This window comes from Fusarium solani (genome assembly GCF_023522795.1).
Source record: "Fusarium solani strain SB1 chromosome Unknown bctg00000002, whole genome shotgun sequence".
Classification (NCBI taxonomy): domain Eukaryota; kingdom Fungi; phylum Ascomycota; class Sordariomycetes; order Hypocreales; family Nectriaceae; genus Fusarium; species Fusarium solani.
In genome coordinates this window covers 1785823-1812847 of record NW_027072155.1, presented here as the reverse complement: position 1 = coordinate 1812847, position 27025 = coordinate 1785823, and the positions used below count along the sequence as shown (strand labels likewise).

Sequence of the window (27025 nt, the reverse complement as noted above, 5' to 3'; positions counted from 1 at the left end):
AAGGGAACCTGCTAGGTCCTAAATAACATAATTTCCTTTCATAGAAAGATAGACTAGACATTAGACTGGGTTCGGTCATAGACTTTGTATTTATTCACATATTTTAATCAACTCACCTCTCCTGTGATCTAGCCCGCCGAAGTTGGATGACAGTGATCAGTGATGATAGATGTTAATGAGTAGACAGCCTAGAACTCCAGGTACCCCTATAACCCACGTCGTTGGTGCATCCAAAGAGAGGTACCTGGATAAATAAGGAAAAGGATAGTGGATATTCTGTGTATTCTGCCATGGTTCTCCAGGCACTAACTAAAATGGATATTTGCTCGGAATAGCTTCCTACAATTTCTTGCGTGATTGATTAACCCTTTCCCAGCCCGTAACGCCACAACCCAACGCCAAACTCCAAGCCACATTCCAAAGAAAGATCTTTCGTCCCTAAGTTAGACGTGTGTCCTCGAGGTATCCAAACCCACAGGGCCTATTACGGCCGATCGACGTGAGCCAAGGATCATCGAGCAACTCCTTAGCTGTAGCACGCTGCTCAGGCAACCAGGTCAACATGCGACGGGCAAAGTTGATGAAGAGTGCTCGCTCCTGGCCCTCGAGCATGGGCGTCGAGTTTTCAAGTGTAAACATCTCGTTGGGGATGAGCTCGGGGTATCTGAATTTGCCTTGCTCGTTGTAGTACTTGGACAGAGTTCCGCGGTCGGCACGGGCGAGGAGCTCCGAGGGGGGAGGGCCGAGGAGGCGGATCATTTGGGCGAAGCGCGTTTTGTTGGAGAAGTTGCAGTGGCCAGGAATACGGCCGCTAAGTAGGTTAACGTCGCCAAGGAGTTCCCATAGCTGAGGCTGAGTTAGACACACTGTATTGCTCAGAGAGGAGGGTACATACCACGAGACCAAGGTTCCATATATCAGCAGAGTAAGTCCAGCCAGCTCGGAGCATGACCTCAGGGGCGGTGTACTCTCGAGGCTGGATGTCGTGGTTATGTTTCATGTTACCGTGGACGGCGAGACCAAAGTCAGTAAGCTTGACGTAGGTGACGTCTCCCCTTAGATGGCCGAAGCTGTTGCGTGACTCGTAGATAGGGCGTCCGCTCCTTTGGATGCAGGGCGCTGGGTTGGCTGTCTGGCGGATGGCGTACTCTTCGAGGACACGGGTATCCTCGAAGGGAACCATGAAGTGGTCGCCCTTGAGATCTATGATAGGTGTAAGTAAGGTGTGTGCATGAAACACTTCATATAAAACTCACCTGTGTGGATAATGCCAGCCTCGGAGTGTAGGTAGTCTAGCGACTTGAGGATGCTTGGTAGCACAGCCTTGATGGTCCGTGGCTGGACCCAGCTGGTAAGGCCACTCTGCTGTCCCAGCATCCAGAGCGGTTGTCGCAGAGGCTCCATGGCCATGCAGAGATGCGTGCCATGGGGCCCTTCGACCTCGAAAGAGTCAAGGACGCCGCGGATGTACTCGCGACCGGGGTGCGACGTTGGGACAGAGAAGATATGGTCTGTCAGGTCAAGCTCCTTACGAGCCGCGGCCCGAACCGCTGGAGTGTTGTTTGTGATCTTGAGAGAAACGTAGCGGTCATTTTGCCAAGGAAGCCTGAGATTGTTAGAGTCAATGATGACGTATGCGAGAGGATGCTCACCAAGATGTAGCCCTCGCAAGCCAAACAGTGGAACCGGTTCCCCATCCCAGCTTGGAGATGAGCTCATATTTTCCACCAAGTGTCTCACCAATACGCGCAGGGTAAAAGTTCCTTGGGTTGTAGTTGCCGCAGTTCTCCTCCTCAAAAGGCTTGCCGCTGCGCATGGATGAGAGCTTTCTCAGACTCCGCTCACAGATGGTGACGCCGATGCGGGGGTTACGGGCGAGGGTCCGGCAAAGAGCCGGTGCGATGAGACCGTACCGCATGCTGAGTTTGTATACCAGTTGTTGATGTTGGAAGAAAGAATCGTTGAATGTTTTGATTCTCGGCAATGTCGTTAAGCCGAGGTGGTCGCGTATTAGTGAGACAGACAAGCTAACTCGAGCTTCTCCACGATCGACAAACTTTAGAAAAGCCTTTCCAATTCCGGGGTAATGAGGGGCCATCTGAGAGCTTATAAGAAGCTGCCCACACACGTTAATTTTCCGGAACTCATCGTGGCCTGTTTACTGAGGCATTGTCTTCTGCATTCGGGGCATGTCGGCTAACTGAGGCCCCGGGCAGGCGGAGGGGTTGGCTGCCTTGGCATCATGAACTTTTATTGCTTTTTTTGCCAATAGAAACTCCAAGTTTTTGGGCTTTCTCCGCAGGAGAGGTGGAGTGAGGGATCAGGCCATGGCACGAAAACAGGCCATGACGGCATGAAAGAGTCTGGGGGAGGACGAAGTACCGAAACCTGGGGATGAATGGCTGGAGATAGTAGGCGTTTGATGCTAGACTCCGTGAGCTGGAAATGAGTTATGGTGTCTCTTCATTCTCCCTTCTATTTCCCTGTTGATGCTCTACTGGCTTCTCAAACCAGGAGAAGCTCACCAAACACCAAATTCCATACTGATCGCCATGCCCTCTTCCGACCCCCAAAATGCCGGGGCCCCGCATCCATCATCCCCCATGTCGAAGGCGCTTGGGTCGAGAGCTGCGGGGAACCTGGTGGTTTATCCTTCAATACACCCTCAACCAGAGCCGTTGGCCATCATCACCCCACGTCGGAACGTCGCTGGATAGCTACTGGTGGTTTTCTGAATGTCCCTGGCTGCCATCCTGACTCTTGGGCAAGCCATCGTGAGACTTGGGGACAAAGAGGTGTGGTCTGTCACCCTATACCTCTCCTTGATTCGGAAACTGAAATGGCTTGACCTTGCCCATTGCTTAAATGCTCGTTTCGTGTGGCATCACTCCTTGTCCATCAGCAGTTGCAGTACATGCAGTATCAAATGATTCCGCGCGTCTTGCTTGTCCGGGGAAGCACACAGGATCGCCCGTCTCCAAGCTGTCTCACTTCCCCGCATAAGATCTGGCCAGTCGTTATTTGCGCGTGACCTAGCTGCCTGCAGATGCAGCTGGTATCATATCGAAGCTATTCGCATCTTGACACAGTCATGGGAAGATCCCATTTATTCACCCAGCCTGAGCCAAAATCATATCCTGATTTAGGAGGCTCAATATCAAAATCGCCAAAGAACCCATGTCAACTCCGAAGCCGGCCCTGACTCGAGCGATGAGCTAAGAAACAACCCTGTCCCCGTGAAGGCGTGTGGAGTCCCTTCTTCGGATCCGAGATCTGAGCCGGCTGCTCTGTTCCCTTTGATACGGTGACAGGTTTAAACTATTAAACCCAAGGCTTGGAAAATCTCCTAGTGCCGAAGCTGATAACAGTAAATTTCGTACCTCGCTGCACCAAAATGCTGTGCGACGCAGCAGAGAAGCCTTATTCACCTCCGCTTGCGCTATTTTGGGCCAAATGTCAAAAGGCGCGCCCTTGGTGGATAAAAATATCCTCGGCGCCTTCCAATGACTCACGCTGACAAAGTGACCAAGACTCGTCGGCTACATTTACTGAAGGAAACCCGGTTGCGAGAAATTATCGTAACTGCGCTATTTGGCCCTATTTCTGAAGTGAAAGAGTTGGCCTATACTTTCAGCATGTCTCTGGCAACTCGTCAAGATCAGCTCTTATTGGTCCCCTGGGACCCAGAATCCCCAGAGCACGTTGCGAGACTCGTCGAGCAGCGGGTTCAGTGCGGATGGAACCAGGAACTTGTTGAGAAGAAGTGGCGTGACAAGCAAAGGTCGGGACACAAGTGCATTTACTGGATTGTGAGTCTTTTGCCTCTTTGATCTCGACTTTGATAGTGGGCTGAACTTTGAATAGACATTATCACCTGATGACCCCGGTACACAGGAGTCACTCCAATTACACTTTGACAAGTTCCCAGCGGTACGCACTTCATACACCAAGCTCATGCCAGTCGATGGCTGATCAGTCTCTAGGAGAAAACACCACTAGTCGACACCGCAACTACTATCCGAGCCAAGCCGCGCACGCCTAGTCAAGAGCCGATTTATCCAGTCGGTCACATCTCACTAGATGACGAAAATGTGGAGGCTGCCCATCTTGGCCTAGACTTTCCGGAAACTGGCGTTTACTGGATCAAGACCTTTTACGTATCAAAAGCCTTGCAGAGCAAAGGCATTGGCCGTGCTGCCATGGATATCGCTGAGGCCATGGCTGTCAACGAGCCGTTGTGTGCCAAGACTTTGGCACTGGACACTCTGCACAAGGATAGTGCTAACGAAATGGCCTTGGAGGAGACTGGCCAGTTACCAAAGGTATGACTTGTGACATCGTTTTGGGGCTGCAAACTGACAGGCGGCAGACAACTAACCACGAGTGGTATGAACGAAGGGGCTACCGGCTGATTCATAAGCAACATAACCATTACTGGGATGCGCATCGAGAAGCGCCAGATATGTGGACTGTGTTCCTGAGAAGAGATATTGCATAGAGTGTCAGGCATGTTTCATTCATACAAGTCAGTTTAATACCGCCATGTATTAATGACTGTGTTTTTTGCTGTTGTGGCTGATGGCCTCTTGTCATTATTAAGGACAATAATAATGGCTTCTTGTCATCATTGCGGACAATAATGCAAGTTAGCTTGGTGATAGTTATGGAGGGGTTAGTTGTTTGCACAATTGGATTTACTATAGACAATACAGACTCTTTATATACTCTGGTAGACACCCATGGTGTAGTAACACGAATCTCGTGTATTCGCCTTCTTAGGATACTGGCCGAAGATCCCTGATTCGCGCACTATAAGCTCAGCCATCCTCCACGCCTAGGGATGTCGATATTAGCCCAACATTTTGAAAGATGTGGCTCTGAAGATGAAAGTTAGTCCTTCACTGTTGTGTAAATGGGGTCAAAAGGATAAGGCGAACTTACATGCGTAGAAAATAGGCCGACAACCTTTGAGCCGGTTGGTTTAATTGCCCTCCATCTGATCCTGTTTGACATGAGATGCTGAGGGGATGTGACCTCTCGGCCGAAATTTGTTCGAAGCTGTAGGATGTTGCGGTGGTGTCAGTGAGCGTCAACGAGAAGTCGTAGGACGTATACCTTCAACCCTATTACATAGCCCGACATCTCTTTGACCTCGATACCTACTAGCTCCTCGCCCCCGGTGCTGTCAATCGCCATCGAGGTTCTTTGGTAACTGTCTCTCTGTTCTCTTGGGGGAATGCTCCCGGCGGGCTCCATGTCGCCCAGATGCTGGTTCTGCGAGGCATCGGCGTAGAGGAATTCCATTTTCCCGATATATGCACCATTGAAAGTCCAAATGGCAATCTCAACAAGACTCGAGATGAAACGTCTGTCGGATCCACCAAATAGGACAGTCGAGATGATCGGGCCGGAAGAATCTTGTGAGTGATAGTCGTCGTTTCCGTCAAACAACAGATGATCTGGTGGTACATTGTACCAGAGACGACTGTTTCGCCATTCATGCTTGCTCGGGAGGCCGCGAGGCTTATTCCGGCTGAGTGAAACCATTTTGAGGGCCTGAATGGAGTAGTACAAGATTAGTCGCCATCAAGGTGGGTTGGCAAAGGGTGAAACCAACGTCGAATTCTGCCCTGACGGCGGTAATACCTTCGTCCTCTGCCAAGTGCCATTTTGGAAAGTCTCCTGGTTCACCTGCCCAAGGAGAAACTGTCCCATCCTCAGTAACGACGGCGATCGACCTGATACCTGACGTATCGAGAGCCAGCTGCCATCCCTGTATACGCTGGGGGGTGGAGAATCGGATGGGGACGCTTTGATCTTGGTGTATATATCCTAGAGCATCTTGCTTTCCATCTTGGTAGATGAATATGAGACCAGACACAAAAACACCCATCCCTGTGCGAACGAGAGATACAGACACGCACTGGACTCGAAGCGGCTGCGAGGTATGAAGAGTCCGGACTCGCAAGACTCGACAGCCACGGTGAAACCTCGCCTCTGGGTCAATGATTCCGCGCTTTGCCGTTTGCCAAAAGCCTTCTTCTTTTGAAGGCTCAGCTGGCATGAAAGACTCGAACCAACTTTCCAACGGGGACCCATTGCAAGGGGTATTCACCATCTGGGAAACCGTAGTTTGCAGGCACTTGATAAGCTTCCAGACGCGTCTTCGACTGGCCATGTTGGGATTATCGCGGCTCAGAGTCCGAACGGTAAGATATAGCACTTTCCAGGATTTTGGAGGGTTGTGAGAAACCTCGGTTATGTGTTCAAATTGGTTGCCCTGCCGAAATCGTGATGCCCAAAACGTTGCCGACAAGCTCAGTGAGGCAAAGACTGGGGACGCAAGACGTAGGGAGTGCACATCGCGAGTGGGGAGGAGGGTGAGGATTTGTTCAAGGAGCTCAGGGGCTAGGCGGGAGAATATGTCCTTCTCTAAAGAGAGATTGGCAATTGCAAGGCGGCACTGAGAGGGGTCACCCTGGAGGTCAAGATCGTTCTTGATGGCATCCGTAAGACCGGGGAGGTGCAAAGGATCCGATCGAAAGTCTGGAGGAATATAGAAAAAGTCGGGAAAACAACTTATCAAGGTTGAGACCGAGCCTCGATGACGAAATGCCGCGGCTCCTCCATAGGTATGACCCCAATTGATGATACCGTCCAAGCCAATGGGAACTGAAAGAAGGGCACCAAAAAGAAGATTCAGATCCGGCGTAAAGGTTTGGTTAAGCAGGTCCCAGCAGGATGAGTGAAATGCCCATCCCCAAAACGCCTGTGGCTCTCTGACGCGGTACTCGGGAGGTATCAGGTGCTCAAGTTGGAATATCCGCAGCTCGACGTCAATCATGGGTCCTGGGCCGAGAGGGTCGTCGTAGCGCCTGTCGGCGTGTCTCGGAACTGAGTCAACGCCAACCTGGTCAAGTTCATTACAGATGCCGACCCCGGACAGCTTGACATCGTCCCAGCGCGTGGCCTCGACCCACACTGAGAGGGGTTAGATAGCTGACTCTTTGGAGGGGAACCGTCACTCACCGGCTCGGAATTCCTGGAGCCATGGTTCATTGGGTAATCGGGTGATGGGGATTCCGCATAGGACGCAGTACCTCATGGTTGTACCCGGAGTGAGCTTCGGTGGAGAGGAGGAGTTGGTCGCGTTTGAGGGCGTTTCAGGATCCCAGCCATGATTGACATAAGCCTTAATAATCAGGCACACACATCTCTGGCCAATCTCACCATGATATCCTGGATCAATACCTGAAAAGAAATGAAAAAATATGAGTTTTGGGCAAACCACATTATGCCTTTTTCACAGCGACCCTTCCCATGCCAGGCTGCGTTACTGATGTATCAAATGTGTGGGCCACTTTTGTGGCACTGTCCAGGATTCTGGTGTAACTTCATTACTTCTCAAATGAATCTCGGTGTTTTACAGAAAGGATAGTTTACCGATTTCTTATATGCGTTGATGGCAATCAAATATACATGGGTTGGGTCTCAACCTAAATTTCAGCCTGCTCATGTTCGGTATCCCCTCGAGGCGGGTGAGAAGAGGAAGCAGCTCTCTGGTGTGCGCAATGGCTCTTGGCGGATTACTTTGAAGCTCTGGCTAAGAATTTATTAGTGAGACCATCTACCTTGGACTTTGCCAGTTATCCAAGGGGTTTCTAAGTCTGAGTTCTATCAATCTGAAACATGGCATATTGAAAACCCGTGGAGCTGGCTACCTCTTGGACCACGCTTCCCAACTCCATGACGAAACCAAGCAGGCTCCTATCAAGACTAACCTCTATTGAACTCCCTTTCCCCCATAGCTCGCAAGTGCTTTGTCCTGCACTCGCGTTTCTCAGCCTGCGGTAACATCTTGGAGCGACATCACATCATTGCGAAAATCCGTCTCGTCCTCCCTCATAAGCGCTTCTCCATCACCTGGTCGATAATGATTCGCTCCGTTGAACCATTCCGCTTGATCTCGATGAATCGCTCAAGGTTTTTCCAGATGATAGTCGGATTTTATCCAAGTTCCTCCTTGCTCATCCAAAGAAAGCCGAGGATTGTGCGAATAAACTGAAGTCCGTCGTCGTTGACGTTGAACTGTTCGGACGCGATCCCTCCGAGTCGGTCAAACACCTAAACCCTCATGAGAGATCCACACAGAGCAAAGCCCAAAGCGAAGCGGCGGGTGTCCTGCGCGGCGAGCACCTCCCTTGCGTACCTCCCAAGATCAAGCCAAGCCTCCGAGGCTTTGTCGGCGGAAGGATTACTCTTGAGCATCTCGACCAGATTATAATCCTCTTGGCCCGGGTGGTTAAAGTCGAACTCGTATGGCTCCAGCTTGTCGTCCCAGAAGCGCCAGGGCCGGGGCACGACGTAGCCGCCGGCCACCTTGCCGTCCGTGGGGATGAGCCATGGGATCGAGACGTGGTTGAACTCGGCGGCGCGCTCTTCCTCGACGATGGAGAAGTGCTTACGAAGGAGGATAAAATCGACTTTCTCGCTTATATAACACCGTTCGAAGGTATTACTATAGGAAGGGCAAAAAGCTAAATTAGAATAAAAGACTCGTGGGGGAAAAAAAAAAGGGGGGGGGGGAGGGTTATGGAGGTCAAACCGCAGCTCTGAGAGGTCTATATGGGAGTCGAGGGCCTCGAGATGCTCTTTCAGCGTGTCATTTCACGCTGAGAGTCGGCAAGCTGTTGAAGACGTTGATATCCTATATGGCTCTGCTTGACGGCATAAGAGGTTTAAACCTCCTCTTTGTTTGGTGGAAGCTGATTGGGAGCTTGGTTTGTTGTGAGAATGTTTATTATCGTGCTGTGTCCCCAGGCCCAAGCGATCATCATCCACTGTTTTTGTACAGTACGCGCATCGCTCTCAACTTGCAACGAGAGCCCTCCGAGCCCCACCCCGAAGTTCCATGCATGCACGCCCATCACACCCTATTGTGCTCTGTTGCTTCCCCCGCTCTTGCAATCAACAGCCCATTCAGCTACAGTATAGATGTCCGTGAGGGGCACCTTTCCGGCACGAAACAAAAAGGGAAGGTGCCAAATCACAGAAGAGATTACCCCCCTCGACAAGGATTACCGTAACTGCTTCCGCCTTTCAGTCCTGGCAGCTGACAGTCTCGCATGACGCAACCATCCCAAGTAGCTGTCTTACGCAAAGCCTCAAGGCGGGGTAAAGCATGATCCGTGATCTTATTAACAACGTTGGATGCAGTGTTTCCAGTCGATCTTCTAGCTCAGTTAACCCATCAAGGGCCGGGCTTCAACTATAACAAAGAACACATTGTCAACACATCATAGCATCATATCCCAATGCTAAGACAGTGTGTTTCCAGTCGAAGGGAGCTCGATTGAGGCCTTGCCGTTTACTCCAGGAAGAACTGACGCGTCACGTCGGCTGTGTTGGCGACACAGTGGCTTTCCAACCCTTGCTTTTTTCCCCTATTCATGTTTCTCTGGGCCAGTGACCGGCGGGAGGACGTGGAATTCAGCCTTCGGCCTGCTTGATGTTTGACTCACCCGCCTCATTCTGAAGCCCCTGCAAGATGTGGCCGGCTATGTGCCATGGCCCCAACACTCCTACAGCAGATCCGAAGAATACTTGGAGTCTCTTGTCTCAGCTTTGGTGCAAGCAAGCCGAGTGGCTTTACTCGCTTACTTTTCAATACGGCAACACGAGATCCCCCTGCAACGGCAAACGGTGCCATGCAAGTCAAGGTTTGATGTTTGTGTGAGGAATGTACCCCGGTGTCGGATAATTAAAGGCAGGGACTGAGAGGCAGAAGCAGGCTGGGTGGTTGAGCTCCTCCGCCCACCGGTCAACGTTCTATTCAGGTGATATGCTGTGTCACCGGCATTCCCATGCTCCAGCACCCTGAAACGGGTCGGCCGGGTGCGCGTGATGCCAGTCTGCCGTCTCAATTGGTTACCTATCAAACATGGGCTTTGCAAGGGTTATGTTATCTGTGCTGGTCCTTTTGGCATGGCTGCTGACGGGCTGCACCATCTCGCCACGTCTGCCAATCGTGCTTTCGTATTTTCGCTGCCAGCTGCCATTTTCAAGGGCCAAGGAGATGTTTGCAGAACTGGGGAATTGAACTGGTTGTCATGGTGGTGGCGGTGTCAGGAGAAATTGGCTGACAGGGGACCTTATCAAGCGCTGAAGGACTGGTTCTTTGGAGACCAGGATGCCACCGAAATAAAGTGGTTGAACACTAAATGGATGAGCTGTAATTGTCTTGGTGTTAGATAGATGTCTCCAATGCTGATGGTCAAAATGGGCGAATTTTCCTTCGTTTTGACACTGAGCTAAAGGTCTCAACGTTGCGTCTCCCCACATTTGAAAACTAGTAGCTATATATTGCCTTCAACTGATTTACGAGGAAGAGTAGAACATGAACTGGAATTTTGGGTCACTGACCACCGATTGCAGTCGCGACTCCGCTAGTTGGCTGTGATAGGAGACAAGTCAGTTTCGACGTGGAGTTGGGGGGCGCGGTCCAAGAAGCTGTCGACTCAGCACTATCCAAATATGCCGGATCAGGGGTCGACAGGATTCAGGCCTGGGAATCACTTGGGAACCTAGCAAAGTCCAAGCTGGACGGTGTGACAGGAACCACGGAGGTTCACTTCAATATCGCCGTCATGGGATACCCGCGAAAGATAGATCGCTGGCTTGCTTGCTACCAGAACCAAAGCTATTCTGGAACCCGGATTCATCGCGTCTGGCGACGACCCTCTCCCAGAATGACAACTATCCAACCATCACTAATTGGGATGTCTTCCTCCAAAGCGGGCTCTTCAAAGGGCTGGGGTGTCATCCCAACTTGGACTTGGAGGGAACCGGTGAGATTGCGTACAACCAAGGCCTACACTCTTTCCACAAGATGCTCTTCTTCTAGAACCATCCTTGCCACTCCCCTGCCACCAACGAAACATCCTCTGACAATAACACGGCGCCTGTTTAGAGTGTGGGGTCAGTTCCTGATTCAGCGCCTACCCACGCCGGGCTAGAACTTTAGAATAATCTAGCAAAGAAGCATCTCGCACCCCTGAAAGCTGCTCCCTCTTCCCACCCAATCCGAGGGGTTGCCAACAGCCCAGACGCCCATGCTTGCGGCCTCCACCACCCCATCCCAGTCTCTCCGGCGGTCTTCTGCGGCGGAATCCAGGTCTGCCCCGACATTGAGGAGAATCTTCTCAGAGGGGCTGCTGGCGCGGCGGATGACTTTTTCTTTTCTTTTTATGTTGTCTGCAATGACCATTCCGCGAGAGACCGTCAGCTGCAACAGCAAAAAACACAGTTCTTAATACATGTTTGATGCACTGTCATCATGGCCCGGTTTCCAGGGGCTTAACTATACCTCAACTTCAATCAGAACAGCCTTATACATATCAACGAGCCTGCCACACCCCTCAGAGCCATGCAACCAACTGCAAGCGGTAGAGCTAGATATCATGAAACATAGTCTAGTCATACTCTGCATCAACTTTCACTCTTATTCACAAGGTCCTGCGGCAGCCTGCGATGGGCGAGGTTCTGCAACACATCCAGGGCGCGGTCGGTTGCACACAGAACATGTTTAAACACGATAAAACTTGTCAAAAACACCCGGTTGAGCGCCACGCCGCTCAATGCATCCAACTTGGGAGCGCAGATACCAACACAGCCTAAAAGCCACTATTGGAATCCTCCGCCAGATGACAGTTATTGCATGATAAAGACCGGATGGCAAGGAGTACGCTCAAGGGTTATGACATCGCCTAGCGATAGGGCACGCGCGGCTAGACAGGGATTTAATGTTGCCTACCTTGTGGTCGAAGAAAAGAATAGCACACTTCGCAAGTACTGTCACTTTTAATCCGCCGAATCATAGCATAAAAGGCTTATGATTATAAATCTAAGATTTTATATAAATTTTAGAGTATTATTTATTTATTTTATATTTTTATTTCTTTATTTTATTCTAAATTGCGTTCTCTTGGCTCGGCAAAGCTCTACTTGCCTCCCTACCGTATACCATTTTTTTTAGTCTGGGCGCCTATCCCACACGATATGCCATCCATGGCAGACGCACTTAGCCGCAGCCCGGGCCACCTGCACCCCAAGGCGTCAACAGCCAATCAACTCATTCTCAAGTGCCGCGGTTGCTGCTGGGGCCCAGCGCGAGACAAACAAAGGACTTTCTGGTCGGCCAGCCCGGGACGTTATTGCACAAATCTTCCTTCATGCTCTATAAGAACTGCTTGCCATCATGAACAACAGGATCTCCAAGCCTCAGTCCAGGCGCTCTCGCCCGAGACTACCGCAAGAGCAGCTGCTCCATCCAGTGGGCCTCCCACAAGACGCGCGAGAGAGATCGACAAAGCGGCAGCTCGACGACATCGACCAGTCGCCTACGAAGAAGCCATCGACCAACGCGCAGCTACCTGAAGCTGAAGGTGAAGGGGCTGATGAGGTCCGTACGACAGCATGCGTTTGTAGAGGGTCAAGTGCTAATGGCATAGCTTGAATAGGCACCGGTCCTCCAGCATCCGAGACCGAAGCCCCCATCCGTATCATTTCTCCAGAAGTGTATCGATCCCATCCAGCCCGCCAATTCGAAGCACAGGTTTATTCTTGAGTGGCTCGAATCCGCTGGTTCCAACCGAGATAGACGCTGCCGGTTAGAAAGCCGTCTTCAACCTGTAGCCGACTACCCCATCCCGCCTAGGCTTACGAGATCGGCTCTAACGATGCGCCAAACACGTAAGGCTGCTAAAGGCTCGACGGCGTCGATGCCCCCTTCTTCCTCAGGGGCCGATTCACCCAACGGATCGAACGCCACTGAGTCCTCTTCGAAAAGAAGCCTTGTGGAAGAGCCCACTTACCGAGATTATAACCTGGTCAGAAACAACATCTACTACGACCATTCATACGACCCGACTCCAACACCTATCACCGAACTCTTGGACCGGATGCGCCAGGGCCGGGATTCTCCTGGCCCATCAGCGGATGAGATTCGGCGCGACGCAAGACTCGAAGATCTCTCGCGGGGTGCATCAGAGGCACGTGTGGAAAATTATTTCCTTGTTCACGTTTTCCCCGACCCCGAGCCTTTTGACCATGTCACACGCACCGGGAAAAGAAAAATGGCCCAGGGGCATGTTCCCAGCACGGATTCTGAGCACAGAGTCAGCATCCCTATACCGGACGTGCTCTATGGATACACGATGCAGAATGCCTTTCCCCAGCAGCTACGAACCCTGAAAAAAGGGATTGAGGCAAACAATGACGGACTCCTATATCCATTCTTGCTCGTCGAGTTCAAGGGTGAGAGCGGCAGTTTGTGGGTGGCGACGAACCAATGTCTGGGGGGATCAGCGACTTGTGTCAATATCACGGAAGAGCTCAACGTTGAATTGAGGCAGTGCACGAGCGTCCCTACCCAACCGATCGACAGCGCTGCATTCAGCATTGCTATCCGCAATACGGAGGCGCGATTATATGTGTCATGGAAACAGGATGAGCGGGAATACCACATGGCAGATGTCGGCAGCTACCTCCTTCATGATCCTGAGCAATCCGTCAAGTTCCGCAAAATTGTACACAACATCCTAGACTGGGGCCGGGGCAAGCGGCTAGAAGGGATTCGAAAGTCCCTCGATTGCCTTAAGGAAGAGAAAGAGAGTCAAGAGAAGTCTTCGGCTGAAGCAAAGTCGACGCTTAAGCCGATGCCTTCGGCTGCAGCAAAGTATCGCACGCCAGAGTCTGGTACTCCTTCTCCGAAACGTCAGCGACATTGAGTTAGAGAGTGCGTGTTAAGCTATGTTTATTAGATGGGACCTTTTACATAGCTCTAAGGTAGTTTTATAAATGTAATCACTTATTAGGAAGACCTTGTCGCGGACGTTCCCCAAGAGTTACCAGGTAGCCTGAGATTTCCCCCGCCCTCTTCTAATCCTTAGGTATAGATCTTCTGAACCTCATCATAGACCTTCTGGCGAAACTTCAAGGCCTTCTAATATTACGCCTACTCCGCTCTAGTGGTCTGAACCTCCGAACCGATCTGTTCAGATTCGGTGCGGCCGTTTGGAGGAAAAGTGGTGTCAGGTAAAGGCACCAGATGGGGAAGCCCCTGATGGAGCCTGTTCGAGATATCACCTAAACTGTCTATACTTTATGTGTCCTCTAGCATCCTCATCATGTCGTGATTGGCATAGAACCACGTTGCCAGCTCTCTACTGGGCTGGTCTATCCCCATGTCAAATTCTCCTGGCTCAAACTGATTGGTCCTTGAATCGTACATGGGCATTTGACCTTGTGCTGCATCAACAGGCTGTCCACTGCTCGAAAAAGGCAGCATACCTGATAAATTTGCCACATTCTGGTTGCTTGCCCCCATCTGCGGCACTGGTGAAGGCAATTTTGGGTTTGGTGTGCAATAACCGGCTGACCCCGTTCCTCTCGTATCAAGCATGGCCTCTGGTGTCGCAGCGGCTCTGATGTTGAAATATTTGACCGCGACGTCGTAGAGAGCTTTGAACATACTCAGCTGCTTCTGACACAGGGAATACTGGGACGGTTCTGTCACCGTCTCAAGTGTGTGGACCAGGTCTCGCAGACAGGGCAGATCGGATGGATCAGACGTCTCTATCATGTGACAGAACAAGACGATGAAGGGGATGAAGGGGGATTGGAGAAGTGTCCTTGACAGCAGAGTTAAAAAACGGACCAATAGACTAGAGTCAGGACTTACCAGTTGATATATAGCAAGAAATAGTTTGACTGTTTCTCCGTGCTGGTGAAGATTTCGACACACTTCTCGTGCTCCTTGACTGCTTGTCTGGCTGTGGCGATGCATTCGTCACAAAACACCGAACCACCGGGCTTATCAGGGGGAATGCTGCGGTAGATAAGGGTGAGCATTGAGAGGCTAGTAACCCGCTCGCTACGAAAGCAGAGCTGGCTCAAGACAGTGCCGAGTTTACGAGATACTTGATCTTCACATTTGATCTGGAACAGCGTGACTCAGAATTTGGGCCCATCAGCGGGAAAATGGCTACTCACCTGTAGGTCGTCCTCGACCGCCATCAACCTTTTGGTCTCGTCGGCCAAGGCTCTCGCTCGTGCGGTGCGAACACTTGCTGGCTGTGCAAGAGAGGCTGGACTGTAAATCTCGTCGTATACTCGGCCCTGAAGGGTCGACATGCCAATCCAGATGGGAAAGGCCTGGCTGAAGAAGCTATGACTGAAGAAAGGGTTGTTCAAAACCTCAGGGGTCATACTCGGGACGGTAATGTCGTTTTCTCGAATGGTGGAAGAGCGGCCGATGCGGAGGGCCAGCATCTTCTCGGTCGTATAGATGCACCAGAAGAGCCGGGTCTTTTGGTTCTTTGACTCTGTCGTTTCTTGGTCCAGCATGACGCTGCTGTGAAGACCGAGAGACTGACTGAGGTTGGAGGCTGCACATATGAAGTTCCATGCTGCTGATGGCTTGCACCTTTGCACACAGTACAGTGACTAGGGTTGATGAGTACGTGGGACTTGTTTTCGGGAGATTTTGGGAAACTCACTGCCATGCACAAGGCTAATACGTGCTCGAGTGTCGCAGGCATATGAAATGGAAGCCTAGAGAGAACTGTCTCGAGACTATCTCGGCATATGATGGACTGCGCAGTGTATTCCTTCTTGAGACTCTCATCTTCTACTACATTGGTGCACTCGCAAAAGAGCCAATACAGACCGAGGTAGAAGATGATTAGATCTGCTTCTGTGACCGGCCCCGGAGAGCAAACTTTGATGAAATGCGTGGTGAACTCGGGTATCGTTTGAAGGTCCATGAGCCAGAGGATTTGGATTGGAGTGCTATCTTTGGAAGTGTCAGTTGCCTGAGACTTGTTTTCTAGCGCAAACCTACCTTGAGCTATCCGGAGACACGCCATCGCCTTTTCGGTGGAAGGCATGGGAAGTTTACGAAGACTAGTCCCTGGAGGAAGCGGCAAAGCATTTGGATAAAGATTCTCAACAGTGTCAGACTCCTGCTTCTGGGCGTCTATAACACCCCTGAGGGCGTTGAGAACAGACGTCATCTCGAGTGCGACTTCGGACGACGAGTTGTTTCTGACCGAGTTTTGGAGGAACTTTGTCGCAAAGACGGCGTGGGCAAATAGAGACGACTCGCCCTCATACTCTGGCTTGGAAGAGTACGGAGGGGATTCGTCGACGAAGCTGCTGGGGTTGGATGGGGTTGGCTCTGAAGCTGCAGGCGTTGGACGGAAGGCGGTTTGGGATGTCTGCGGATTGAGTGCAGTGCCATGATACTTGGGGCCAGATTGATTGAGACTCAATTGTTGGATAGTTTGATTGAGTTCTTCAATCCTGTTGACGATGCGGTCAATCTTGTTCTCGCTGTCGAATGTTGACGTGGTCAGCTCAGTCAGCAGCAGAGCCGTCCAGATGGACTCACTAGATGCTGGATATTAGAACGCGTTGGCGTTTTGTCCTTGGCTTTTGACCTGAAGGGAAAATGCATTGCGCCTTGGTCTTGATGCAGTGGGTGCATGGGTATACGCGATCGCATTTGACCTGAAGATGTAAACATTGGGACCCGCTTGAGATGGATGCAAGTCACACCTTGCGCTGTCGACAATTCGAGCACTATCATAGTTAGCAGCTGTCAAAATATTGTGTAAAATGGCTCCTACTGCGAGCTTTTCTAGAATGGGCCCCTCGTGCTCCTCAAATTGCGACAGTTGGTCCTGCGTGAAGCTCGTGTCGTGATGCATCAAATTCTCTGCAGGCGTCTGGCGCCCCTCGGAAGGCGTTGATGTCATGGTGGTAAGCGGAAAAGGCTTCACGCCTGTAAGCGAGCAAACACGGACGCTACGGAGCCAAAGAAAAAGCGAAGGATTGCAAACGCAAGACAAAAGACGTGCGGACTCTGACCGTAATCACATATGTAGCTCCCTCACGCACGGGACACGCGGACTCCGTCATTCGCCCCCCTAAGATGCTAGGCAATCCTTTTGAAGTCTTGGCACGGACCTCCGGAGCGCTGGGATTCCGGGCTCCGAAGCTGAGGGCCCTCCCGGCCACGGGGTCTTGGCGTCCGGGTCCGAAGCATCTCACAGCCATCGAGATGACGTGAAGGGGTCAAATTTTCGGACGGACGTGAGGCTTTGCAGAGTGCGGGATGATTGGAGACTTCGTAATCTTGTTGGTGGGAGATAGGGAGAATAATAAATACTTCTTCTTCACCCCTTGCAATTGTTTGCATGTTGTCGCAACATTTCGTCTTCGTTCCTTGACTCTTTAATTCTTCTCTTAATTCTTTTCAAACGGTAGCATCACTTCTGGCTCATTCCCTTCATCTTTTCTTCGTCCCTTGCGCTCCCAGTTACACGGCCAACAACCCCACCATTGCGCGCCAGCATCTCCCATGGCAGCCAAAGACGCGGGCCAGAAGGCTCGCGACCCTGAAAAGACTTCAGCTATGAAGTCCTTTATCGCAAGTTAATACCTGTCGCATACCTATCTTTTGGCTAACAAGTGATCCAGCGAGTCTTTCGATATGGCACCCCTCAGCTCTACCTTCTCGAGGTGATTGGCGTAATCGGCGCCATCGCCTCAGGTGTCGCATTAGCCATGGTCAACGTGGTCCTTGGACAGTTCATCACTCTTCTCAACGACTTTACCACCTCTGGCTCTGCCCCCAAGGGCTTCATGGCAGCCGTGGAAAAGACTGCGTGAGTTCAACCATCGCCCTTGATCGCTCGATATCGCTGACAAGCCAGTCTCTACTTCGTCTACATCGGCATCGTTCGACTCGTCTCAACCTACGTATACGCTTCCCTCTTTACCTACGTCGCATACCACCTCACTAGAAATATCCGTCGATCCTACCTCAAAGCCGCTTTCAGTCAAGAGATCGCCTACTTCGACCAAGGCGTCGCTGGCTCCATCGCGATGCAGGCAACCTCCAACGGCAAGCTGATCCAATCGGGCATCGCAGAGAAGCTTGGAATCGTTATCCAGTCCATCTCCACATTCGTCGCCGCCTTTGTCATCGCTTTTATCAGCCAGTGGAAGCTCACACTCATCTTGATCTGCATTGTGCCTGCCCTGATCATCATTGTCGGCACCTTGTCGGTCCCTGACGCCAAGATCGAGACCAGGATCCTAAAGATCCAAGCCCAAGCTGGAGGCTACGCCGAGAGTATCTTTGGGGGAATCCGTACCATTCACGCCTTCAGCCTCCGATCAAGAGTTGTTGCCAAGTTTGACATCTTCTTGCAGGATGTCTTCCGCGAGGGAAAGAAGAAGAATATACTCTACGGACTCATGTTTGGTGGCGAGTACTTTGTCGTCTACAGCGGCATGGGCTTGGCTTTTTGGCAGGGTATCGCCATGATCGCCCGTGGCGAGGTCTCTGGCATTGGCAAGGTCTTTACGTGAGTTTCATGACCGAGGTATACGCCAAGTATAGTTACGCTAACGTCGGGTAGAGTCTTGATGTCCGTCATCATTGCCGCCAGCACCATCAGCATGATTGCTCCTCACTTTGTCGCATTTGGACGTGCAGCATCAGCAGCCACTGAGCTGTTCGTCTTGATTGACCGCAAGTCCGAGATCAACCCTTTCGATGAGTCTGGAGAGAAGCCCCAGGACCCGCATGGTGTCATTGCTCTCCAAGGAATTGGCTTCAGCTATCCCAGCCGCCCTGATGTCAAGGTCTTGGAAGACTTCAGTCTCAACGTTCCAGCCGGAAAGGTCACGGCCCTCGTCGTAAGTGGTACCTACTCGTCCAAGACACGTTGCGTCATGTTAACAGTTCCAAGGGCCCAAGTGGTTCAGGCAAAAGCACCATCATCGGCTTGCTCGAGCGTTGGTACAACCCAACCTCTGGCGCTATCACGCTCGATGGCACAGGCATCAAGAAGCTCAATCTGTCTTGGCTACGTACCAATGTCCGCCTTGTTCAACAGGTAAAGATTCAGATCCCATGCCACGTACTCAACCTAACACGACCAGGAACCCGTTCTATTCAATGGCAGCGTCTTTGAAAACATTGCCAATGGTCTAGTTGGAACTCCTTGGCAATTTGCTTCCCGCGACGAACAGATGAGTCGGGTGGAACACGCAGCCAAGATCGCCTTTGCCCATGACTTCATCATGTCTCTCCCTCAAGGCTATGACACGCGCATCGGTGAGAGAGGCGGTCTTCTCTCAGGTGGCCAAAAGCAGCGAGTTGCCATTGCCCGGAGCGTCATCTCGGAACCCAAGATCTTGTTGCTCGACGAGGCTACCAGCGCTCTTGATCCTCACTCAGAAACCATCGTTCAGCAGGCGCTAGACAGTGCTTCCAAGAACCGCACAACCATCGTCATTGCACACAAGCTGGCAACCATTCGCAACGCTGACAACATTGTCGTCATGTCCAAGGGCAAGATTGTCGAGCAAGGCCGTCACAATGACCTCGTGGCCCTCAACAAAGTCTATGCCAAGCTCGTCATGGCGCAGGATCTTTCTCCCTCTGGAAACGGACAAGACAGCGACCAGTCATCGGATGAAGAAACGACAAAGGGCAATGATGTGGAGCCGATTCAATCTCTGGCAAAGCTCAAGACGGTAGAAGCTCAGCACCTGGCATCACTCAAGGACCGGGAAGATCACGAGCTGTACAACAAGACGGGCCTAATCCACAGCATCGCGAGGCTCATCATGGCCACTCCCAACTTGTGGAACTGGTACCTGTTGATCTTGGCCACCTGCACTGCCGGAGGTAAGCATTTTGAGGAATTGGTGCGAACAGAACATGCTGACGTCTGAATAGCTGCTGTTTTCCCTGGACAAGCAGTTCTGCTAGGAAAGGTCATGACCGTCTTTTCCAGTCCAAACATGGTCTCCCGCGGCAACTTTTTCTCACTCATGTTGTTCGTCTTGGCTCTAGGATCCCTCTTTGTCTACTTTATTCTCGGATGGGCAACCAACGTGATTGCACAGGTAAGCCAATGAGTATTTAGTGGTGGGATCGGAGCTGACGCTATGCAGACGTTGAACATCAAGCTTCGAAAGGAGATCTTCGACCTTACCCTTCGGCAGGACCTGAGATTCTTTGACCGACCAGAGAATACCGTTGGTGCACTCATCAGCCGTCTAGATTCCTACCCCCAGGCCGTCCTCGAGCTCATGGGCTTCAATGTGGCGCTTGTTCTTCTATCAGCCATCAACGTCCTCGCTTCTAGTGTTCTAGCCTTGGTGGTCTCGTGGAAGCTCGGCCTGGTCGGGGTGTTTGCTGGCATCCCTCCCATGCTGCTAGCCGGTTACGCGCGAATTCGGCTCGAGACAAAGATGGACACGGATATGGGCAAGAGATTTTCCGCCAGTTCCTCGGTGGCTTCTGAGACTGTCACGGCGATCCGAACCGTCTCTTCCCTTGCCATCGAGGACACTGTCTTGACAAAGTACACCAACGAGCTGGACCAGGCCATCAGTCAAACGGCGCCTTCCATGTTTCACATGATGATTTGGTTCTCCATGACTCAAGCTGTTGAGTACTTTATTCTGGCCCTCGGTTTCTGGTTAGTACGATATTCTCTACAACGCAGAGTAAATGCTAATATTGCTTACAGGTGGGGATCCAAGCTCGTCCACGACGGAGAGATCTCCTTCTATCAGCTCATGGTCTCGTTCATGGGTGTCTTTTTCTCAGGCCAGGCAGCGGGACAATTGTTTAGTTTTGCGAGCAGTGAGTGTTCAACCTTGAAAGGCGGGACAAGTTCAGCAGCTGATCTGTACACAGGTTTCACCAAAGCCAACCAAGCGACAAACTACTATTTCTGGCTCAAGGAGCTGGAGCCAACGATCCGCGAGACTGACGAGAACAAGGAAAAGGGGCCTGCAAATGGTTGCAGGTCCTATGACTTTGACGATGTGCAGTTCTCTTATCCGCTGGCTCCGGATAACCGCGTTCTCAAGGGTGTTTCCCTCAAGGTACGTACAACGTGACCTTGTCTACCAATTTGAATACCATCTAACGACTGTGAACTGTAGATTGATCGCGGCGAGTTTGTGGCCTTTGTCGGCGCCTCAGGCTGTGGCAAGAGCACCATGATCTCTCTTCTTCAGCGATTCTACGATCCAACCAGTGGAACCATCACCATCGACTCGGCAGCTCCTTTGTCATCCATCAACCCTCTGACATACCGTAACCACGTCGCTCTTGTTCAACAAGAGCCTACCCTCTTCCCCGGAAGCATCCGTGAAAACGTCTCTCAGGGAATGGATGTCGGTGTTGATGAGACTGTTCCTGACAGCGTCATTGAAGAAGCTTGCCGAGCCGCCAACGCTTGGGACTTTGTGTCTTCGCTGCCTGAAGGTCTCGGTACGCCATGTGGCTCAAGTGGAAGTCAACTCTCTGGCGGACAACGTCAACGCATCGCCATCGCACGTGCTCTGGTCCGCAAGCCCAACGTCATTCTCCTCGATGAAGCCACGAGTGCATTGGATACCGAGTCTGAGCGTATTGTTCAGGCAGCTTTGATGGAGGCAGCCTCTACGGGTGATAGAATCACTATTGCCGTTGCTCATCGGCTGTCTACTGTCCGAGAGGCTAACCGCATCTTTGTCTTCTACGGTGGTAGGATTATCGAGGCCGGAACGCATAATGAACTGATTGAGCAGGGAGGCATGTATTCCAAGATGTGTGAAGCTCAGAAGTTGGACCGCGGAGTCTAAATCAGAGAACCATCCGGGTGGGTGTAGGGCAATACCATGGGGCCAGAGTTAGACACTGGAGTTTTGGTGAATGGTTAACATAGATTGACATTCATGCATTCTGGGGTAGATTTTCTCGAGGACTGGGCATTAGATTCACTTCAACTCTATGGATAATACCAGGCGGTAGCATATTCTTTACAATGATTATAGATTCTTTATTTGAGCCCATGATCAATTTGCCGCAATTCTTACGTGACGCCACACTTGGCTCCGGCTGAATGCCCCTGACTCGGCCGAGAAAAAGAGATTGCAGATTTTCAAGCAGCAACTCGGCCTGACACTTGACCAACTGCCGAAATTCATGTATCCTACCCTGTGCCCCTATGACACAATCTCACAAGTTATCTCAACCATCTCGCTCTCCTCATTGATTATCTCGTAAGCATCAAGCAAGGGCCCAGTCCAAGCTCGATCCCCGCCGGATTGACCCCTGAGCGAACCATGCTTCACCCAATGCAACCCTACACGGCCGAATGCCTCCTTCTACGCCGACGAAACCAAGCTACTAACGGCTACCGACGTTACAGGGGTTGAGCGGAGATCAACTATCTGGGGTTATCATCTCCTACTGCCGTGCCATTCGCAGCAACCACAACGGCTGCTAAGAGAGCGGGCTGCTAAGAGAGCGAGCCGCTACTCTAGCATTTTTCGCCACCGTTTATGCGGAGGCAAGGAGGCTCTGTAGCATTGCGTGCCTAGAAGTCTTGGCTCCTTCATCTCCGTCGACGCGTCAATGCCATGCTTGTTCTGGACTTGGCAGCCGAGGCATCTCTGAGGACATGACTTGCATCGTGGTCTAGCGGTAAGGTCAGATCCACAGATCGCCAAAGAAGCAAAATGCTATAAAAGATGGAGGATCCGGACCGTTGCTGATCATTCATCGGTCGCTAATCGACAGCCGTCGTTCATCCTTCTTCATTCCTTCACTTACACGGGCTTTGGGTCATTGATCAGCGTCAGCATGAGAAACTCTTTCCTCTACGGCCTTTTGGCCGCTCCGGCTTCTGTCTACGCAGTCGCCCTTACCGGCTATGAGTACATCGTTGTTGGTTCTGGTGCTGGTGGTGGTCCCCTGGCCGCTCGTCTCGCTCTGGCTGGTCACAAGACTCTTCTCATCGAGGCTGGTGAGGACTACAACTCGGTCAACTACACGGTCCCTGCCTACTCCGCCAACGCCTCTGAAGACCCTGAGATTTCCTGGAACTTCTTTGTGCATCATTACGCCGACGATGCACGACAGGCCCGCGACTACAAGGCCACCTACGAGACCCCCGATGGCGGCGAGTACACTGGTCTCAACCCTCCCAAGGGCTCTAAGCTCAAGGGAACTCTGTACCCTCGTACTCAGGCCCTGGGTGGATGCACAGCTCACAATGCCCTGATTGCTGTGTACCCTCACGAGTCTGACTTTGAGTATATCGCCTCCCTCACTGGTGATGACTCTTGGTCTGCCGAGAACATGCGCAAGTACTTTGTCAAGCTGGAGGAGAACCGATACCTGCCCGCTGGACAGGATGGCCACGGCTACGATGGCTGGTTCAGCACCGAGACTGCTCCTCTCAGCATCCCTCTTGGCGATGAGCAGCTCCTCAGCCTCCTCAGCGGAGGCGCTGTCGCTCTGAGCGAGGTCAGCGGCACCAACATCACCATGGATGACCTCATTGCCGGCGATGCCAACGCCAACACTGCCACTCGCGACAAGAACCCTGGATACTACCAGATTCCCCTTTCTTCTCGTGAGGCCAGTCGTATCGGACCCCGTGAGTTCATTCTCTCTGTCCGAGACGCCACCTTTGAGAACGGCACCAAGAAGTACCCTCTCGACGTGCGAACCAACTCCTACGTCACCAAGGTCACCTTTGATGACTCTAAGCCTCCCCGTGCTACCGGTGTCGAGTTCCTTGACGGCAAGCACCTCTACAAGGCCAGCCCTCTGTCCACTGATGCCGCTGGCAAGGAAGGCAGTGCCACTGCTTCCCGCGAGGTCATTGTCGCTGGAGGTGTCTACAATACCCCTCAGATTCTCAAGCTCAGTGGTGTTGGTCCTGCCGCCGAGCTGAAGAAGTTCAACATTCCCGTCATCTCTGATCTTCCTGGCGTTGGAACCAACCTCCAGGATCACTACGAAATCACTGTCCAAGGCCACCCTCCCCAGAACTTTACCGCGTTCGATGGATGCACCTTTAGCCTCTTTACTGACGAGGACCCTTGCCTCGACCGCTGGAGGGCTCCCGTCGATGGTGACCACGGCATCTACTCTTCCTCTGGTCTTGCCGCTGCCATGTTCTACAAGAGCACTGCTACTGCCAAGGATGAGTTTGACGTCTTTGCCTTCGGTGGCCCCGTCAACTTCCGAGGATACTTCCCCCAGTACGCCGTCAACGCTACTATTGAGCACGACTGGTTCTCCTGGGCCATCCTCAAGGCTCATCCCCGCAACACTGCTGGCGAGGTCACTCTTCGCTCTGCCGATCCCCTTGATGTCCCTGATATCACCTTCAACTACTTTGACACCGGCAGTGGAGACTCTTCCAAGGATCTCCAGGCCCTGTACGAGGCCGTTGAGCTCACCCGCAAGGCCTTTGCCGGCCAAGCCGTCCCTATCACTGAGGTCCTCCCCGGAAAGGATGTGACCTCCCAGAAGGACATTGAGACCTACATCAAGGACACCGCTTGGGGTCACCACGCCTCTTCCACCTGCCCCATTGGTACTGACGATGACCCGATGGCTGTTCTCGACTCCAAGTTCCGCGTGCGCGGTGTTGCTGGCCTCCGTGTTGTCGATGCTTCCGTGTACCCCCGTATCCCGGGTACTTTCACTGCCGTGTCTACGTACATGGCTGCTGAGAAGGCCGCTGATGATATCTTGGCTGCTTTGAAGGAGGGATGAGTGATGATGGCGAACCATGTATGAGTAAGGTGTTTGATAGCGGTTAGCGTTAGCGAGCAAGATGTCATAATAATCAACGCAATTATACATTATTACAAGCGCCAACGTCCCCAAGTGGGATTCCCAAATTAAAGACCTTCTAAAATGGGGTTAATTTACCTCTAAGATATCAAGATGTCACCAAGTGCTGCTCGTGGGTCCAGGGCCCACCACGATCGACAGTCAATGCAGTGCACAATGTGACCTTGGTGACCTTCCAAGAGGAGCCATCAGCCACAATAACAAAGAGCATGGTTATTGACACATGCCAGCATGGCAACTGAATTGAGAAACAGCATAATCTCAAAGAGCCAATGCACTTAGTAGTACAACGTGGGAAATCTGCTTCCAGCTGTGAAGTCCCGTGTCTATTAATTATCTGCCTAGCTATCTAGTCTCTCCAAGTGGCTGCCGCTTTTCTCAATTAGTACAAAGAATGTCGTGATCTGTAGTTCATGTAGTATGTGCATCATCTGTTTACTGCATCTTCTCACTGTTGCCAGTGACTATTCGCCTTGACCCACGGCTGCGGCGAGTGCAACTCCTCCTCACTCTCATTTCGTCCAGTTGTTGTGATCTGAACCTCTCTCTTGACACCAATGCCATACTCCTTTGCTGCGCCGGAGCCAGCACTGGCCTTCTTATCTGACAACCCGTCACGACCAACAGAAGAAAGTGTGTATGCGTTGTGACCCGAGAAGTATCCCTCGGTTCCAGTGCCAGTGTTACGGTGTCCTGAGACCCCGTAGCCCGAAGGCGGCATAGAGATGGGCTTGCTGGTGAGTCCGAGGCGGAATGCTACTAGCTTGAGGAGCGGTCTCAGAGTTGCGAGACTACCAGCGGTGATGGCCAGACCTTGCTCAACCGATGACCAGATGGCAATGTCGAGAGTGTTCCCTGATGATCAAGTCAGTTCATGGTCGAGTGCGAGAACGCACAGAGTACTCACAGAGGAAATCATCCTCCCTAAACTTGGGCAGGTATGGGAAACGAGCAATAACAGCCGAGCTTGCCCTGGATTCTCTATTAGCATCTTCAATATATGAGTAGGCGAGACCAAACTTACACGCAGCCCATGGCGAGGAGAGGGATCAGCATCAACTTTGTCTTCTTGTGGAGTTGCAACTTCCAGACAATAAGTCCGGGAAGAAGAGCAAAGATGAAATCCGAAATGACGGCAAAGACGCTGTAGAGCGTTGCCAGAGCGATGACGACGTTGACATTGACACACTTTCCAGGTTGTTCCTCGTTCCAGAAGTACGACATGGGGCTGCATTGGAATAGAGTGACGAAAAAGAAGATGATGCCTGACAACGTGGTCGACATCATGGCGAGGTAGATTACCCATCGATGGATCTTGCTCGTCGTGACGCGGAGGAGGAACCAACCGATGGAGAGTTTGGATGATACCATGGAGAGGGAGTACCAAAGGTAGCAGAACCACCAGCACTGAGTCCAAGTTAGATCATGTTGAGATGGCTCGTCAGGTAGGAAAAGTTACCATCTTGGCCGTTTGGATCTGAACCAATTCGAGGTCCTTGTGGTGACGTCCGGTACCATAGGTGACGCCCGTCATGGAGAAAGAGGCATATAGAGTGAAGAAGACCTGGAAGAAGATCAATGCCAAGTCAGAAAGCGAAACTTTGTCAAGCAAGGATGGCGATCCAACATACCGTTCCAACAACCATGAGCCAGTCGTCAATGCCAAACGCCTTTACCATGACACTCCGAACATATGCTCTCAAAATCATGGAAATAAGCGCCGCCGTTAGAAAGGTGATGTTGACGGCCATGAGCTCCGGCCCTCGATTCTCAATCTTGGTCGCCATGATGGGCCAGAAACTGTTGGTTTGCAAGAAACAGCCCCGGAACTGCCAGAGCAGTTCGGGCAACTTGGAAGCCGGGGGGCATTTTATGTAAAACTCAATTCTTGCAGACGTCCGTGCCAGATAATCCTAGGCCCTCGGGGAATATGAGTTGCATTGTGATCCATTTCCGGCAGTGGGCGCGGTGTCCCGATGCTACGGTACAGCGGAATGGGAGACGCAGGAGATGCATGCAATCTTTTTCATGTGGGCACTTTGCAGTGCAGACGACAACTTCAGGAGAGGGAACCACAAAAGCCGAGGCCCGCAACCGTTGAGGAGGGTCGGACCCCCAGTTCAAGTTCAAACTACGGCTCCGGAATGGCCCCGACGTGTCAACAGCCGGTTGATTGCGGGCCGACTAGTCGAATCGGGTAGGCTTGGCCGGCCCAGAGGCTAGTCCGCGGAAAGGAGTTGAACCCCTGGCGTTGTTTTGGAAACACAGCCAAGTGATGCTAGCGATGTAGAA

General features: G+C 51.8%; 9 protein-coding genes across 9 annotated transcripts; 4 read left to right on the top strand and 5 right to left on the bottom strand.

Moving 5' to 3' along the window:
- Positions 1-438: 438 nt before the first annotated feature.
- Positions 439-1918, bottom strand: MRS44_004537 (uncharacterized protein; the record flags this gene model as incomplete). The annotated part of the gene is made up of 4 exons (XM_046280927.1): positions 439-846; positions 896-1203; positions 1257-1606; positions 1653-1918. 4 exons carry the CDS (start codon positions 1916-1918, stop codon positions 439-441), a joined length of 1332 nt encoding a protein of 443 aa, XP_046136330.1.
- Positions 1919-3635: 1717 nt separating this feature from the next.
- On the top strand, positions 3636-4498 carry MRS44_004536 (uncharacterized protein; the record flags this gene model as incomplete). Its single annotated transcript, XM_046283222.2, has 4 exons — positions 3636-3809; positions 3865-3930; positions 3984-4322; positions 4370-4498. The coding sequence occupies 4 exons, from the start codon at positions 3636-3638 to the stop codon at positions 4496-4498; spliced, it is 708 nt and encodes a 235-aa protein (XP_046136331.1).
- Positions 4499-4717: 219 nt separating this feature from the next.
- On the bottom strand, positions 4718-7179 carry MRS44_004535 (uncharacterized protein; the record flags this gene model as incomplete). The annotated part of the gene is made up of 6 exons (XM_065622241.1): positions 4718-4834; positions 4942-5058; positions 5116-5556; positions 5618-6981; positions 7030-7042; positions 7114-7179. 6 exons carry the CDS (start codon positions 7177-7179, stop codon positions 4718-4720), a joined length of 2118 nt encoding a protein of 705 aa, XP_065478313.1.
- Positions 7180-8124: 945 nt separating this feature from the next.
- On the bottom strand, positions 8125-8863 carry MRS44_004534 (uncharacterized protein; the record flags this gene model as incomplete). The annotated part of the gene is made up of 2 exons (XM_065622240.1): positions 8125-8518; positions 8853-8863. The coding sequence occupies 2 exons, from the start codon at positions 8861-8863 to the stop codon at positions 8125-8127; spliced, it is 405 nt and encodes a 134-aa protein (XP_065478312.1).
- Positions 8864-12256: 3393 nt separating this feature from the next.
- MRS44_004533 (uncharacterized protein) lies at positions 12257-13787 on the top strand (the record flags this gene model as incomplete). The annotated part of the gene is made up of 2 exons (XM_046268874.2): positions 12257-12460; positions 12519-13787. 2 exons carry the CDS (start codon positions 12257-12259, stop codon positions 13785-13787), a joined length of 1473 nt encoding a protein of 490 aa, XP_046136334.1.
- A 374-nt stretch (positions 13788-14161) lies between these two features.
- On the bottom strand, positions 14162-16817 carry MRS44_004532 (uncharacterized protein; the record flags this gene model as incomplete). Its single annotated transcript, XM_065622239.1, has 6 exons — positions 14162-14690; positions 14741-14997; positions 15052-15504; positions 15558-15853; positions 15902-16449; positions 16618-16817. The coding sequence occupies 6 exons, from the start codon at positions 16815-16817 to the stop codon at positions 14162-14164; spliced, it is 2283 nt and encodes a 760-aa protein (XP_065478311.1).
- Positions 16818-17422: 605 nt separating this feature from the next.
- On the top strand, positions 17423-21720 carry MRS44_004531 (uncharacterized protein; the record flags this gene model as incomplete). Its single annotated transcript, XM_065622238.1, has 11 exons — positions 17423-17495; positions 17534-17729; positions 17778-18434; positions 18489-18768; positions 18822-18968; positions 19015-19765; positions 19817-19986; positions 20035-20564; positions 20616-20731; positions 20786-20976; positions 21037-21720. The coding sequence occupies 11 exons, from the start codon at positions 17423-17425 to the stop codon at positions 21718-21720; spliced, it is 3795 nt and encodes a 1264-aa protein (XP_065478310.1).
- A 1003-nt stretch (positions 21721-22723) lies between these two features.
- On the top strand, positions 22724-24652 carry MRS44_004530 (uncharacterized protein; the record flags this gene model as incomplete). The annotated part of the gene is made up of 1 exon (XM_046283224.1): positions 22724-24652. The coding sequence occupies one exon, from the start codon at positions 22724-22726 to the stop codon at positions 24650-24652; it is 1929 nt and encodes a 642-aa protein (XP_046136337.1).
- Positions 24653-25115: 463 nt separating this feature from the next.
- On the bottom strand, positions 25116-26520 carry MRS44_004529 (uncharacterized protein; the record flags this gene model as incomplete). The annotated part of the gene is made up of 6 exons (XM_065622237.1): positions 25116-25137; positions 25186-25588; positions 25641-25705; positions 25758-26140; positions 26193-26297; positions 26365-26520. 6 exons carry the CDS (start codon positions 26518-26520, stop codon positions 25116-25118), a joined length of 1134 nt encoding a protein of 377 aa, XP_065478309.1.
- Between the last annotated feature and the right edge of the window lie 505 nt (positions 26521-27025).